General features: G+C 38.7%; 1 protein-coding gene across 7 annotated transcripts in view; it reads left to right on the forward strand.

Moving 5' to 3' along the window:
* The window catches only part of NCOA6 (nuclear receptor coactivator 6), a 78,871-nt gene that overhangs the window by 46,886 nt on the left and 14,153 nt on the right, over positions 1-17,832 (forward strand). For 5 of the 7 annotated variants that reach the window (XM_074212105.1, XM_074212106.1, XM_074212103.1 and 2 more), the window contains 2 exons: positions 10,738-10,859; positions 13,087-16,086. In XM_074212105.1, coding sequence (XP_074068206.1) covers positions 10,738-10,859; positions 13,087-16,086 — 3,122 coding nt within the window. The remainder of the gene's footprint in view (positions 1-10,737; positions 10,860-13,086; positions 16,087-17,832) is intronic. The other 2 variants (XM_074212108.1, XM_074212109.1) reach the window with 2 other exon arrangements.

A 17,832-nucleotide genomic window follows, 5' to 3' on the forward strand; every position in this document is an offset into this window, starting at 1 on the left:
CTAAATTAAAAATACCAAATCTGATAAACCACTTTCCATTTGTAAGATATAAATGCTAAAGACTCATTTTGTGATTGAGCTCTGGCAGAAATTAATTTGTCAGACAAACTGCCTCAGAAGGCTCAATAAATTCTCCTCCTTGGGAGTCTTCGAGCAAAGGCTATCACTTAATGATTATATTATGAAGATTCCTTCTATGTATTGATTGGATTAGATGGCTGCTAAAATCCTTTTCCGTGATTCTGTTAATTAAAGAATGGTTACCTTGCATATGTTTTTATTTAATCATCTGGGACAAGAACTTTGCAGTTAGAAAGTTAACTGCTGATAAAGATGAAAGTAAACATTTAGTGCCTAACTCCACTGCTAACATTTCAGAGGATTTTGCTAGGATTATACTTATTCCAGATTAGTGAGCAAATAAAAAAACAAAGAAGTATTTATTATTTATTGGCAGCATTAGGATTGAATCTCAAGAAGAAAACATTTGCTTTATGAAAACTATACTTTGAAAGATCCATGATTTCATCAGCATAGGTGATACAGATTGTAATTTGTTAGTCTTTGGCCAAGAAGAAATATCATCCATCCTTTATTGACCAGGCCTCAACATCAAACTAGGCTTGTTAGGTGACAGAAACATCATGTCACTTAGCTTCTACTTAAAATTTGGCATGCTTCTAGGCTTGCCCAGAGTTTGTACTCTCTTAGCCTCTCCTTTGAGAGCTCAAAGCCCCTTCCACACTATGACTTTTTGTCCTTTGCTCTCAAAGAAGATGATGACGTCAGGAAAGTGATGCCATGACAAGCACGTGAATTGGATTTGAGGGAGGGGGTGCTGTGCTAAGTCACCAACCTCACTTTCTCCTCCAGAACCATCTGGAACCAGTGGCTAAAATGAATCATGATGACTGGAGATGATGGCCTTGGATGTGAAGCAGTCAGGGTGAAGTGACTTGCCCAAGGTCACACTTGCCCATAGTTAAGTGTCAAGTTTCTGAGATCAGATTTGAACTCAGGTCCTCCTAACTCCAGGGCTGATGCTCTATCCCCTACTATACTTCACTTTATCTGTACTGTAGCTAGGTGACACAGCAGATAGTGTCCAGACTGGAATCAGGAAGACTCATCTTCCTAAGTTTAAATCTTACCTCAAACACTGACTAGATGTGTGACCCTTGGCAAATCATTCAACCCAGTTTGCCTGTTTCCTCATCTGTAAAATGAGCTGGAGAAGGAAATGGCAAACCACTCTGTTGTTTACATTTATAATGGAGCTTCAAAGAAGACTTTAGTGGTGACAAAATAATGCACCAAAAACTTTGGCATGGGGTTGAAAGAGATCAGATTAGTTGAATAATCTGTTAGTTTTGCAGATAGTTCTCCCAAGATATTTTTCCTCTGAACTTACTAATATTCTTTTTATCCCAAGATGGTCATATCCATTGAATTTTACTTGCAATGTAATATCACAGTGGCTACAGAATAGCACCATGTTTCAAATATTCCTATTAAGAAATACAGCATGCAAGGGGCAGCTAGGTGGCGCAATGGATAGAGCACTGGCCCTGGAGTCAGGAGGATCTGAGTTCAAATCCTGACTCAGACACTTAATAATTACCTAGCTATGTGGCCTTGGGCAAGCCACTTAACCCCATTGCCTTGCAAAAACTAAAAAAAAAGAAAAAATACAGCATGCAACCAGCAAAACCCCTTCTTCCTTTAAATAAATTTTACAGATGATTTCATTGGGTTCTCTAAGTCATAAGAACATATTAAATCAGATACCTTAAAAACTCAGTATTTTGTCTGGTGCAAGGGATCATTTTGTGAAGGTTAAGTTTGGCAGGACAAGAATTTTTGTCATTTGTAGGACAGTAGAATGTCTATGAGCATAACATTTACTTAAAGGTAGTCTGAGTTCTGAAGTTTTTGAGTTTTCCAGAGTTGGCAGTGAATGTGTTAAGCTACTTAATCTCTCAGTTCCCCAAAGCAAATCTTTTAAGACAGAATTGGAAAATAGATCCCATCTACTTTTTAAAAAAAAATTTTTATATTATTACAGTAATCTTGTTGTGAGAGTAATCTTGTTGTGAGAGTAATCATAAACCCTCCCCCCCCCCCAGAAAAAGGATGAGAAACCTCAAGAATAGTGAGAAAGGGGAAAAAAGTGTACTTCAGTCTGTGTTCAGATTGCAACGGCTCTGTCTCTGGGATGAGTTGCCTTATTTATCATAAGTCCGCCAAAGAAGTTGCGTCAACATTTTTCCCACAGTTACTATTACTAGCTGTATTTCCCTCTACTTTATTCTTTCCCACTCTCATTTTTTTCTATTGTTTTCTCTCCTTTTACCCTGTCCCTGTTCTGAAGTGTGTTGTATCTGAGTATCCTCTCCCACAATTTTCCCCTTCTACTATCACCTCTTCCCTCCTTTCCTCCCCTGTTCTCCCTTATCCTATTCCTTTTCTCTCATTTTTCTCTAGGGTAAGACAGATTTCTATACCCTATTAAGTGTGTGTGTTATTTCCTCTCTGAGCCATTTTTGTTGAGAATGAAGGCTCATTCATTCCCTCTCGCCTTCCCCCATCCCACTCCATTGGAAAAGTTTCCTCTTGACTCCTGTGTAAAATATCTTAACCCCTTCTTCCTTTCCTTTCCCTTCCTCCCAGAACTTTCCTTATCATCTATTGACTCCATCTTTTTACTGTATTATACCATTCTATTCAGCTCCTAATTGTGCCTTGTCTATATATGTTCCTTCTAACTGTTCTTATAAATATTGCTCCTGGATCTGTTTTCAAGGTCAGTTTTTCCAATAAGATATTTCACATTTTCTTCTAATTGGGGGGGGGGGGGTTTGATACAGTTTTATTTCTTCCTGGGTTCTCGCAAAGTCATCAACTTCCTTTAGTTTCATTCTGCATTTGAAGGAGTTATTTTCTTCAGAAAGCTTTTTTATCTCCTTTTCCAGCTGGCTAACTCTGCTTTTTAAGGCATTCTCCTCATTTTGCCTTTTGTCTTACTTTTTCCATTTGGCCTAAACTGTTTTTTAACATTATTTTCTTCAGTATTTTTTTATATTTCTTTCACCAAGTTGCTGACTTGGTTTTCATAATTTATCTGCATCCCTCTCATTTCTCCTCCCAATTTTTCCTCTACCTCACTTAATTGCTTTTGAAAATTTTTTTGACAGAATTTTCTCCTCCTCCTCCTTCTCCTCTTCTTCCTCCTCCTTCTTCTTCTTCTCCTTTTTAAGTTTTTGCAAGGCAAACAGGGTTAAGTGGCTTGCTCAAGGTCACACAACTAGATAATTATTAAGTATCTGAGGCCAGATTTGAACTCAGGTACTCCTGACTCCAGGGCTGGTCCTCTATCCACTGTGCCACCTAGCCACCCCTTCAAAATCTTTTTTGAGCTCATCCATAGCCCAAGCCCAGCCCATTTTCTTTTTCTCTTGAAGGTTTTGAATATAGAAGCTTCGATTTTGTCATCATCTGAGTATGTATTTTGGTCTTCCATGGGACCAAAGTAATTTTCTATGGTCAGATTCTTCTTTCTGTTGTTTGCTCATTTCCTCAGTCTATGACTGATTTACCTCACTTCCAAGGCTTTGGGTTTTTTTGGGGGGGAGACAATCCTCAGGGATCTTAATTCCTCTAAGGTTTTAAGAGAGGCTTCAGGCCCTCCCCTCTGCCCTAGAGCTGCAAGGATGGTCCCTGCTTGGCTATGATAGTGTGGAAACCCAAACTGCAACCTGAATCTGAGTATGGGCAAACAGCTGAGTCCTGCCACAGGGAGTGCAGAGAGATTTCTGCAGTCTCCCCTGACCCCCTCACCGTCTATGGGCTGAGAGCTCTGGACGTGCTAGGTGGCTCTGCCAACTCCCACTGCAGTTTCTCACCACAGGGCTTCTCTGAGGCCAGTGCTCTGCTCCACACTCATTATGGTATGGCAGAGTTCTCTCACCACCCATTCTGGCTGTTCCCAAAGATTAAACCACCCCCTCTGCCACAGACCCAGGTGTTCTGCCCTGCTATGCTATACTGTGGCTGCATTGTGGCTTTTTCCAACCCCCCTGTCCCAGTGGAACAGACCTGTCCCGGAGAGCTTCTAAGTTGTCTTGAACTGGGAAATTTTATCACTCAGTCTTTCTGTGGGTTCTGTCTCTCCAGATTTTGGCTAGCGTCATAATTTGACAGCTTTTGGAGTTTTTTGGGGAATGAGTTTCTGTCTTCCCAATCTACTTTGATAAGAGAAAGTTATTAGCAATTTTTTCTAGAGGACAGGTTATCAACCATTTATAGAGATATAGTTTCTTATTGCAGTTTGTATAACTTTGTTTTGTGCAACTTTGCTGAGTTTCTAAAAGGTCTCAGAGTTTTATATCTGTGTTTAGAATAAGAATTCAGTAAGATTTGGCTAGCCTTGACATTTTTCCATACAGAAAAAAGGGCAAGACTTTCTATTAATGAAATCCCACAATGTAAATTCTCTTGTTTTTAGGATAGTTGTCTGTATTTGTAATCCTTAACATCAGAAGTTCCATTTTCCATTATTTTAATCATGAACCAAGGGGGCAGCTAGATTGTGTAGTGACTTTGAAGTCAGGAAGACACAAGTCTGAATCCAGTCTCAGACATTTGTCACTTAATAGCTCTGTGACCTTGGGCAAGTCACTTAACCCTGATTACCTCAAATCCAGCACCATCCGGTAGTTCTGATTTATATCTGGCCACTAGGTGGCTTTGGAGGAGAAAAGTAAGGCTGGTGACTTAGCACAGCACCCCCTCAATCAAATCCAGTTGTCATGGCATTACCTCCCCTGATGTTATGATCTTCTTTGAGAATGAAGGACAAACATCATTATCCTCAATCATTAACTAATACAGATTATAAACTAAATATTGGAATTGATGCAAAGGAATTAACACTTTGCCACTATTTGTCTTTTCTACTCTGTCTAAACTTTGCCTGTTGGGTGCAGAAGTTAGAAGTTGTAGAAATAAGAAGTAGGAACTTTCTTTCCCAAACAGGTTGCATGACTCAAGTCAAAACACTTTTAAGTTTTTCCTAAATGTGTATATAGGATTGAGAATACTTTTTTTCAAATTCTTCTAGCCTTTTTTTTCTTGCAGTTCAGGAAATGGCTGGAAGGGAAAAGTATGTGCTTTCTCTAGCCTCGACATTAAATTTGTAGATTTTCTTATATAGAGATATATGGATGGCAATACTAGGTTGGATTACTTTACATGTAGGTAGAGCTACAAAGAATCTAGAAGTGTTTTGATTTCTAAAACAGGAAACAATGATTCCACCCCACTTAACATGAGTACTGCACAGTTCTTCCTCACTTTATTCAAAGATATGTTTTTTAAAAGTTGTATCAGAATCAAATTTTGCAAAATTTTAATACAAAAACACTAGGAGAGCTCATAACTTAAAGATTACTCCCATTTATTAATGATCATAAATCCTTACATTTTGTACACTGAATGAATGGTGGAACAAGGGCATGATGCTTTTGTTTGCTTTGCCAAGAAGGATGATCTTTTGATGGTGAAAAGTAGGTCACACATATTTAATGAGGAATTGGAACTCAATATAAATGATGAGATAGTAAAAGGTTACCCCTCATCAAGCCTAATCACATTGCTTTCCAGAATTCTGCAAAACTAGCAGATGTGATTTCTTCATCACTGTCAGTATTTTATTTATTTATCTATTTATCTTGGGGGGTTTCAGCAAGAGACTTGCCCAAGGTTACACAGCTAGGTAATTATTAAATGTCTGAGGTCACATTTGAACTCAGGTCCTCCTGACTCCAGGGCCAGTGCTCTATCCACTGTGCCACTTTGTTGCCCCTGGTATTTTTTTTTTAATTAGTAAATTTTATTTTGATGGTATATAAACACTAGTGTTCTCACAGTTGAATGCCCCACAGGTAAAATCCCCCAAAGTAGTTAAACTTCATTATTACTGATAATGAATATACCTTTACACATTAGTAGTTTTTCAGTTTGTTTAAATAAAGGACGGGAATATGCTTTATAAGTTAAACAGTAATGATCAGAGTTTTTTATTTGAGTTTTGTTGCTGTTTAAAGTTGTCTTTATTAATTTTCATGATGTATTTTGTTTTACTCACCTCATCATTTCATATAAGTTTCACCTTATTTGAATTCTTCAGGCAGTGCTACTCATGGAGTAGTAATATTTCATTTCATTCATATATAATCCTTCCCCAATTCAGTAGACACATAGTTTACTTCTAACTTTATAGCTATTACAAATAATGCTTCTATGAATATTTCCTTGTATATAATTATTTTCTTGGGGGTTTTTTTGGGGGGAAGGGTTCTTTTTGGATTTTTTTTCAAGGCAATGGGGTTATAACTGACTTATCCAAGGTCACACAGCTAATTAAGTATTAAGTGTCTGAGGCTGGATTTGAACTCAGGTTCTGACTCTGGGGCTGGTACTCTATCCACTGCACCACCTAGCTGCCCCTTATTTTCTTGTTTTTAATTACTTCTTTGAGATACGAATCCAAGAATGGAATCACTGGGTCACAGAATGTAAACAATATTGTAAATTTGCTTGCCCAATTTCAAATTGTTTTCCAAGAAGTTGCTGTTAAGTACTTTTATCAAACTTGCAGGTAAAATAAACCTATTAAAAAGGTAAGACTCCAAAAGTGATCTTAGCAGACTAGAATGACAAGCCAAATTTAATAAGCTCATATGTAATAGGGAAAAAGTACTTACTAGATGTGGGACCTTGGGCAAGTCACTTGACCCTGATTGCCTCCCATTCAGAGCCATCTCCATTTATACAGATCCATATCTGGCCGCTGGATCCAGATGAATGACAGATGACTCCAGAGGAAAAAGTGAGACTGGTGACTTAGCACAGCACCCCCCTCACTCAAATCCAATTCATGTGCTTGTCATGGTATCACCTCCCTGATGTCATGGTCTTCTTTGAGAAAGAACACAGAGTTCTGGGTGCCCTGGGAGAGTGACCCCTGCTGTAAAGGCAGCCCTGGGGGCCTTTTAGAAATAGCTCGTGGGAGGAGCCTAGAATATAAGGAGTAAAACTGGTAAAAAGTTATCATAGTCCATTGGAACTGAAGGTTTTGTAAATTATTTGTTGTAAAAAAATAAAATGTCAGAGAGGCATAGTGTCCAGATGAAGAGAGATGACAGACAGTCCTATCTGAACTCTGTCCAGGATTTTTTGTTCCAAGCCACACATGAAGAATTCTTAAGTTCACTTCTGAGAACCACATTTTGGGAAGCTTATTGCCAACTTGGAACTTAATAAATGCTAGTTGACTAATATCTATATGAAATTGACCATGATGGTGAGGGACCTGAAGACCATACTTACTTCCCTGTGATAACATCTAAGGATATGAGAATTAATTGAAGGAGTTAATCATGTTTAGCTAGAAAAAGAGAAAGGGGAGATAGATGATTGCTGTCTTAAGAAATTTGAAAAGAAAGTCACCTGAAAGATAGATTAAAATTGTTTTATTTGGCCTTCTAAAAACAGATCTAGGAACATAGTCACAGAATGTCCTTTGGAAGGGACATCAGAGGTCTTTTAGTACAATTTGTACTTGAACAGGAATACCTTACAGCATCCCTAGCAAGTAGTCAATCTTGCTTTCTCTTGAGGCTCTCTAGTGAAGAAAAATCTACTACCCCTCAATATAATCCATTCCCCTTTCCAAAATCTCAAATTTCTAGGAGATTTTTAGTTGTATAAAATCTACTTTTCATTTTTGCAAAAGCAGGGGGCAGCTAGGTGGCGTAGTGGATAAAACACCGGCCCTGGAATCAGGAGTACCTGGGTTCAAATCTGGCCTCAGACACTTAATAATTACCTAGCTGTGTGGCCTTGGGTAAGCCACTTCACCCCATTTGCCTTGCAAAAACCTAAAAAGCTTCCCTTCCTTTTTTTTTCTTTTTCTTTTTTTTTTTTTTAGTGTTTTGCAAGGCAATGGGGTGAAGTGGCTTGCCCAAGGCCACACAGCTAGGTAATTATTAAGTGTCTGAGGCCGGATTTGAACTCAGGTACTCCTGACTCCAGGGCTGGTGCTCTATCCACTGTGCCACCTAGGCACCCCTTCCCTTTTTAAAAAGAATATATGTGTGTGTGTATGTGTGTGTGTGTGTGTATCTCTTTTGTTTCCAAATATTTTCTATAGGTATACAGAATAAGCAGTACAACAAAATTAACCAACCTATCACGCCTTCCCTTTCTATATTCTCTTTAATTAGCCTTTAATAATATAGTCTGTAATTTTTCTCACTCCTCAATTCATTGGCCTCTAGTTTGGCAATATTATTTTTCCCTTTTTTGAAAATTAGGACAAATTCACATAACTGTTGTAGTCTTGGATCACCTTTTCTATTCTCTATAACTTTAAAAAATCATTGACGGAATGTAATTTATCTGGGTTTCAAGAATTTAATTCATCGTGTGCAGCTAAATGCTTTAATTTTGCTTGAATTTCAGTTTCCTTTTTAGGCATTAAAAAAATTTATCCTTAGTCATAATCTACAATCTGTTTTTTTGTAAAAGTGTCTTATTAATGAGATAATTTGTTTGATAACATTCTCTAACCTTTTCTCTTTTGAGAGAGTTATTATTCTCTTCTCAGTAGTCTAAATGTTAGAGACTGAAATGCATAGTTATTTATTTGCTGTTGACATATTTGTATATTCTTGTTCAGTCCTCATGGAGGCATTCCTAACCTTAATATCCAGAGACTACCTCCAGTATACTACCTATACTTTGCTATAGGAATCAACCTAAGTCAGTCAGTGGCTGGCTATTCCCCAAAATAATCTAGCCATAGAGTACAGTAGAGTATAGTGATAAAGCTTTGAGATGGAGAGTTAGGAGATGTAGTACCAACCTTGCCTCTAATTTGTTTTGTGAACCTGGACAAGTACCTTCTTCTTTTTGGTCCTTAGTTTTTACCTCTTTAAAATGAGGAGTTTGGACTACATAGCCTTTAAAGTTTCTTTCAACCCTAAACTGCTGTGATTCTAAAAAGAATAGTAAATTCCTCTAGCTCAATTTATTGAAAAGTATTAAATTTTATAATATAACCTTTGAAAACAGGCAGATCATAGTAAGTCATAAGATAGATAATATGATAATACAAGTATTAATCATCATTTATGGTAAACTAGACTGTCCCATAGTAATAGAGCTGGTAAATGTCAACTAGACTTTTTTGGTTACAGTTTTCCCATTGTACCATTTCCTCCTGTTCTAGACCCTTTTAGGTAATTATTGAATTTTTTGAAGCCACTAAATAAGCAAGTATTGGGTCCCTTGGTTCCTTTTTTCAGCTTCTGATTGTGGGATTGCAGTTGTTTATATGTCAGAGTCAACACTTTCAAATTCATTCCTATCATTTACTGGTAGTCCAGAACTTCTGTGAAGTCTTGAACTGTTCCTTCTGCTTCTGACTCTTTGGGGGACAGACTGGTATTGTAGAAAGGGAACCAGGAGACCTGGGTTCTAGTTCCAATTCTATTACTGACTTTTGGCAGGTTACTTAACTGTCTTGGTCCCTAAATTTCCTCATCTCTAAAATTAGGGGATTAGATTAAATCTTGAACTAAGGTAGCAGTAGCATAGTACAATGAAAAGAACACTGGATTTAGAGGCAGAGGGGTTTTTTTTTAAGTTTTTTGCAAGGCGCAATGGGGTTAAGTGGCTTGCCCAAGGCCACACAGCTAGGTAATTATTAAGTGTCTGAGGCTGGATTTGAACTCAGGTACTCCTGACTCCAAGGCCAGTGCTCTATCCACTGCACCACCTAGCTGCCCCTAGAGGCAGAGTTTTAACCTTGGGCAAGTCACTTGACCTCTGTGGGCCCTAGATTTCTTGTTTATAGAACAGATTATTTGACAAACAGCAGATACATTTTGAGCTCTTACACTGTGCCAGCCAGAAGGGATACAAAGAATGGAGATTTTCTTTAGAAGCTCATGGGAGAGACAACTTGAAAACAACTGATAGACATATAAGCATATTGTAAATGGGAGATAAGACTCAGAGAAAAGGCACTACTAACAGGGGTAGGGCCAGGAAATAGAGGGAAGGCATTCCAAACTTGGGAGATGACCAGTGAAAAGGCGCAGGATAGGGAAATGGCGTGACCCTGTATCATAAACTATAAGAAAACTGGAAAGATAGGAAGGATCTAGGTTATAAAGAACTTTAAAAGCCAAACAAAAATTTGATCCTTAAGGTAAGAGGGAGCCATTTGAGTTTATTGAGTAGGAAGTTGACATTGTCAGACCTGAGCTTTAGGAAGATCACTTTAGAAGTAAAGGGGAGGATTGACTAGAGTAGGAAGAGACTTTAGAGTTGTACTAAATAACCTAACTTTAAGATCTCTTCCAGCTCTAAGTCCATGAACATTCTCTCTACCTCCAACATTCTTTGATTCTGGGTGATTACATTCCTGCATTATTCTGGGTAATTACATTACAATAAAAATTGTAGTTGAGCAAAAATTACCTGAAATAAATGTGATTTTTAACATGGTGGCCTGCAGTATTTCACATGGTTACCAGATTATAGGAACTGTTTAAGCATTATAATTCCAATAATTGTTGACTTATATAAAAGATTAATTTAAGGTCAAACTAGCCTTGCTTTTTAACTTTCAAATGCTTTCCTTTTATTTCTTTTTTTTTTTTAACTCAGTACTCCAGATACCCGTCCAACTGGCCTTGAGGACCCTGACCAACAATCACTGTCTGGAGAACAAGGAATTAACTTGGACAACACAGGCCCTAAACTCTCAGATTTTGCAAGTAGGCCACCAGGTGATAAAGCATAATGATGTCACTTGTCTTGTCTATTACATATGAAGGGGGTCTTTGTCTGTGTTCTTCCTTCCCCTCAAGGAAGAGGCAACACTATTTTGTCCATTGTGACCTATGTGTATTTCCCAAACATACTGGCATGTGTGGTGTTTGAGCATTTTGTTGTGTTATTGAATAATAAACCTTTAAAATAATAATAAAGTCTGTCTGAAGGTACATGTACCTTTGGACTCACCTCCACTTGGACCTTTCAGCTTCTTCCAAAGGAAGACTGAAATGGGATGGATCTCCCCAATCCTAACAGTACACATTCAAGTCCCAGCCATATTCAGAGAAACAAAGTATGAATGAGGAGTTTTCCCCACTATCTGATCAGATATGCTGATTTGTATTGTAAGCTGTGGATTTCCAAGAAATAAATGATAAATCTATTCAATATTGGCAAGCTTGTTGTCAAAAAGAAGTGCTGGTCTTAGATATGTCACTCTAGCATCTAGAAATGTGATAGGGCCTATATCAGATGAAATATCATCTATACTTATAAATGGTAGGGTTCATTAAGATGTCTATTCACCAACCTGAGACAGAGCCAAGAGGGATACAGGCTCTGTTCATAGCAGTAACTAATATTAGGAGGGCATTGGATGCTCCTGCCTAATCTTTAGGACTTTCCCATATACCATCTGTCTACTCTCCTTTTCCACTGTGACTCCTTAGCTACTACCGATCCCTGGACTTTCAGAGCACCTATGTCTAGGATTGTAATTTCCACTAGATAATGCTACAGTGTTCCCTGATATACTCTACATAGGTGCTCTATTTGCTGTTTCAGGGCAGATGTACCAGTTGTTGAAGCAGAAATTGAGAGAGAATCTTTCTCACTTGTATTATGGAACTAGCATCAAAGGAACTTGTGGAGAAACCATAACTGCTTTGGTGCTTGATATTAAGTAATTCATGTTGTGGAATCTGTGCCTCATAGAGAAATATTTCTTTACATTCATCATATAATTTGCTTGATTTTGTTAATAAGGAGCTTCCTTAATTATTTTGAGAGAAATGCCTCAAGGACAAGAAGGAAATATATAACAACATTATATTTTTCCTTGGAGAACAGTTTGTTTAAAAGAAAAGTTATATTGTATTTTAAAAAACATGAATAAGACATTCCAAATATAGATTCTCTAACACTTATCATTAGGTACCAAACAAATCTTAGCTCAGATGAATTTAACTGTTCAATTTTTTTTTCTTAGATAAGCCTTATCCATCAGGCTCAAAATAACACTTGATTAATGCTGTATGTAATTAAGCCAATATCTAAGCAGGATATTTTTTTTAATCAGGTCTCATTGGTAGGATTTGGAACCTACCAGTTGTGAAGGGCTTTAAAAAAAAACATAACACTTCTGCAAAGCTTTTAATTTCCTGTGCCTGATAGTAGTACAGTTCTAACAATTTCTATCACAAAAATTGAATCTCAGGCCCATGCCCCTCTCCCCCACCTCACTTACCTTCATTGGTGATGTCAATATCCTTTTTAGTACTTATTTTCAGTACTATGACAAGTAAAGCTTCTTTGTGAGCAATGAGACAACTATTTAAGCCTTGCCTTTATGAAGATCTGTGTGATTATGTCTCCAGCATCTCTTTTCCATTTGTTGTACAGTAGGTCAAATAATGATGTCTTTGGTCTTAATGTTAATTTTAATTTTAAAAATTATAAAGCTATCTATGCTCTATAATTGTCAACAAAATCATGAGAGAGAGACATGAGAAAATTAATTCTTACAGTGGGGGGAATGACGTCATATTTATGTAGAGTGAAAGTCAGTTGACATCTATATGACACTGAAGTTCTAGATGGATTGTGATTGAAATTGTCACCCTAAAACACATTTTTGGCAGATAATGTCACCTGGATTTTACTTTTTTCAATGAATAGTTGTATACAGTTTTCAGGATCTGGAATCAATAGCACCTCATTCATTCCCCAGGAGTTCAGAAATACTAGTGATTTTGTCCTCTTCTAAGCTTTATGTTTCCTTAAACTATTTGTATACCTAATGCCAAAAGACTACATCCTGGAAAAAGATTTTGCTTGGGCTGTTTGTATAAATTCGATGTGGCCTTCCTCAGAAGTATCACTGAATGTTTATGAAAATGCTTTACAGATTCCTGAAGTTGTTGGAAATCTAACTTCCCTAATTTGGGGGGCTCGTTCTAGGTTATCCATCTCAACAAGTTGAACAAAGGCCACTACAACAGATGCCTCCTCAACTCATGCAGCATGTGCCACCATCCCAGCAGCCACCTCCACAGCAGCCACCACCACAGCCACCTCAACCACAGCCCCCACCACCACCCCCTACTCAGGCACAGTCACAGCAGCAGCAACAACAAATGATGATGATGCTTATGATGCAGCAAGATCCCAAATCAGTCAGACTGCCTGTGTCCCAAAATGTTCACCCCACAAGGGGTCCCCTAAACCCAGATGCACAAAGAATGTCCATGCAGCAGAGTGGTGGCATGTCAGTAATGGTCAGCCTGCAAGGTCCTGGTTCAGTACCACCATCTCCTGATAAGCAAAGGATGCCATTGCCAGTAAATCCTCCCCTGGGAAATAATACAAGAAAAATGGTATACTCAGATAATATACAGAATCCTTCCAATTCTCCTCTGGGAGAAGTAACATCACTTCCTGAAGCAAGTGGAAATGAAGTTCCTCCAGTATCAGGAGCTTCAAATAATCTGACTTCACATTTAGTAGTTTCTCAAAATCAGTTAATGATAGCAGGGCCCAAACCAGGACCATCTCCCCTTTCTGCTACTCAGGGTGCAAGCCCACAGCAACCAACAGTTAATTCTTTATCTAGCTCTCATGGTCACCATTTTCCAAATGTTGCTACCCCTACACAGACATCTAGGCCTAAAACACCTAATAGGGCCAGCCCAAGGCCCTATTACCCTCAGACACCAAACAACCGCCCACCTAGCACAGAACCTTCAGAAATAAGTTTGTCACCAGAACGGCTCAATGCTTCTATAGCAGGTCTCTTTCCTCCTCAAATTAATATTCCTTTGCCTCCTAGACCCAATCTGAATAGAGGATTTGATCAGCAAGGTCTTAATCCAACTACATTGAAGGCCATTGGGCAAGCACCTTCAAATCTCACTATTAATAATCCATCAAGCTTTGCTCCTCCACAAACTCATAAGTTGGATTCTGTTGTAGTTAATTCTGGAAAGCAGGCTAATGCTGGAGGAACAAAGAGAGCAAGTCCAAGCAATAGTCGAAGGTCTAGTCCTGGGTCCAGTAGGAAAACTACACCAAGTCCAGGCAGACAAAACTCAAAAACACCTAAGTTGTCTCTGACATCCCAGACAAATGCAGCTCTGATGCAGGGTGCAGAATTGCAAAGAAATGTGTTGCCCAGTTCTACTTCTGTACCCACACCTGTACCTGGGAATTTTCCTAATAACAACATGCTGAATCCACCAAATCCAGCTGTGTCTATGGCTGTGGTGGCTAATATGCCTGATGAGAACAGAGAGAGTCTTAACGTTCCCCAGGATAATGACTGCCAGACTGGCCCAGGAAATAAAGAACAGGCAAATGTTGAGCTGAAAGCTATTCCTATCCAAGAAATGAAGATGATGGTTTCTGAAGACCAACAAAAGAAGGAGATGCAACCTTTAGACACTAGCAAGCTTCCTATAGTAGAAGAAAACAAATCTATGCTCTCTTCTGCTATGAGAGAAGCCCCAACATCTTTAAGTCAACTTCTGGATAATTCTGGAGCTCCTAATGTTACCATTAAACCCCCTGGACTTACCAATCTTGAAGTGTCACCTACAGTGTCATCAGGGGAGGAACTAAAAAAGATAGCTGTCATTCCTCCACTACAGGATCCACCTTCTGGTAAGGAAGCCTCTAATCCCTTAAACTTGCCTCACAATAATGAGTCATGTTCAACCCAAATGCACCAAGAATTGAGTGAGGTCAACTCCAGTGTCACATCAAATGTACCCCCAATAATGTCCAGGCCTGTCAGCTCCTCTATCTCTACTCCTTTGCCACCAAACCAGATAACTGTCTTTGTAACTTCAAACCCCATTACTACTTCTTCTAATACATCAACACCTCTGCCATCTCACCTGCAGCCTACATTAATGTCGACAGTAGTCACAATGCCCAATGTGGGAAACAAAGTTATGGTTTCTGAAGGGCAATCATCAGCTCAGTCCAGTGCTCGACCTCAGTTCATTACACCTGTATTTATAAATTCATCCTCGATAATTCAGGTTATGAAAGGATCTCAGTCAAGTACAATTCCTACTGCCCCACTGACCTCTAACTCCAATTTAATGCCACAGCCTGTGGCAGTGGTTGGCCCTTTACACATCCCCCAGAACATAAAGTTTTCTTCTGCTCCTGCTCCTCCTAGTGCACCATCCACTAGTCCTGCCCCGAGCGTACCAACCAACAGGTCCTTGGTTCTTAACTCCCGGGCAGCACCCATGCAGCTTCCTTCTCCCCCATCCACAACTTCTTCAGCTGTTCCTTCACAAACCCCTGCCCAGCAAGTCAAAGAGTTTAGTCCAGATGAGCCTAGTCCTCAAGTTAGTGTTTCATCAGATCAGTGCCCTGTAGCAGCTGCACAATCAGCAGTGATGGTTTCACCTCTTCTTACCAGTAGCCCAGGTTCCTCTGGCAACCGAAGAAGCCCAGTTTCATCTAGTAAGGGCAAAGGGAAAGTGGACAAGATTGGTCAGATTTTGTTGACCAAGGCATGCAAGAAGGTAACAGGATCTCTTGAAAAAGGGGAGGAACAGTATTCTGTGGATGGAGATGCTGAAGGCCAGGGCCTGGAAATGCCAGCCCTTTGTAATGTGGGAACTGAGCAGATAACCACAGAACCGGACAATAAGGCCACCACTCCCCCGGCACCCACTCTGCTAAAGATAAGCACTCCTGGGCCTGGCGCACCAAGTGTTAGCACCATGGCTATTTCTTCTTCCTCAGTCCCGGTGGCACCAAGCTTATTGAGCAGTGCTTCTCCTGCCAGTGCAACATCCATGGTAAATGCCCCAGTGATTTCAGAGCTTGCTTCCACAACCCCAAATACTAAAAGTAATCATGGTGGCATAGTGACTGAACAGCTTGGAATTGGCCTAGTGGAAGAGAAAACAGGAACCCACCCAGAGCTTCTGCAGAACATGGGTATGTACTTTGAGCCGTATGGTTTTTCTCATGCAGTGAGTTAGCAATTTAATAGTGAATTTAAGAAGTTTGGGCCATGACTAGGGAAACAGAAGTTGATTTAAGACCCTCCTGGTATCTTATCCTGAAGGGCAAAAGAAAATTAGGTTTTGCTTTCCCTGAAGCTGCTTATTTTATACAGGCAGACTATCTTCAAGTAGAGACACTCAATTTAAAATCCCTCTTATATATGAATAATGGGAATTAGATTTTTAAGTCAAAGAAGCAGCTAATATTTGTCTTAAATTGATTTTCATATTTGTTTTTCAAACATCATCCTACTGATGCATATGAAGCCTAAAAATGAAGTGGAAGCCAAATGTTGCTTAAAGTAGATTCTCCTATTGTTTTCCATTTCTGCCCTTCAGAGAATATTATTAACATGCTGAAAAACATGAAAGCATTCAGAATTTTATAGTGTTATTGAAACAATGACAGGGAAATAATTGAATCTGAAATTATCCAGAAGGATTTGGAAAAATATTTAAAATTAGGCAATATCTTCTAACGAGCATTTACTTTAATTTTACCTTCTTTGTAATTCCTTGTGATAAGTGAGCATTATTGTAGTAGAAAAGGTTGATAGTCTAGAATTAAGTATTACATTGATAAGAATCCATGGTGACTGACCACATTAATGAAGAAAAAGGGAATTTATCAATTTGTAGTTTTTAGGAAAGAATGAAACTTATTTCAAGACTCTTAACTGTCAACATCATCACCTAATCTTTGTATTAAAGTATTTGCTTGATGTTCAATCCTAGTCCATCATACCATCATATTAGGATAAAATATCATCTATATGACTGTGGAATTTCTACTGTCGAGTGTAGCTTCATCTCTGCTATTTCTTGTACCCTGGCTGAGAAAAAAGAAATGCCTCAGTAGAGATACCAGTCAAGCCTGGAGTTAATTTATCATTCCAGATGGTTCTTTGAATGATTGTAACAGATTCAGGTCCTTCTAGTCTTCCTCTGCAATCTGAAGACAAACACAGCTAATGGGGTCTTTCTAGACACCACCACTATCACTTGGTTATTCTTAGAAGATACTCTTCCACTCTGGTTCCATTCACATGGACAAAAATCCTAGGGAACCATAAAACAGGCCAATAAGGAAATAAAATCTGACACAACGATGGGATTTGGTTTAAAATATGGGTCCCAGAAACTGCATCTTCAAATCCAAATCACCCTTCCCAGACAAACATGAAATGGTGCTTCTACTTGTCTTTTTTTTCAGACCCACTTCTTGAGATCTCACAAATTCAAGAGTTAGTGTATTGCTGGCACTACCTTTTACATGTATTATTGCATCCACCCTCCCCTTCCAAGGTTGTAATTATTGACAGCTGACCCAAGAGTAGTGTGATAAGCATTTCTCAGTGCCTTCATCTCATAGTAACAGCTCCTATTCTTGAAGTAGGGGTGCCTGCACTGATTCTTCATAATGTATACTAATAGATACCCAAAGTTTTTGGTTTTATTTTTTTTTTCATTTTAATATATGATCTCAAAATTTTGGTTTAATTAAACTTGTATACAAATTTACTTATTTCATGTCCAGCACTGCTAGGGACTATGATGGATACAGAGGAGTATAAGGGTGATTCCTACCCTTTGGAAGCTTATAATCTAATTAGGGAGTAGCACAAAATATAATTGGATTGCCAGAAGATATGTAATAGATTATAAATCCTGTAGAAGC

Source organism: Macrotis lagotis, chromosome 1, assembly GCF_037893015.1.
Source record: "Macrotis lagotis isolate mMagLag1 chromosome 1, bilby.v1.9.chrom.fasta, whole genome shotgun sequence".
NCBI classification, from domain to species: domain Eukaryota; kingdom Metazoa; phylum Chordata; class Mammalia; order Peramelemorphia; family Peramelidae; genus Macrotis; species Macrotis lagotis.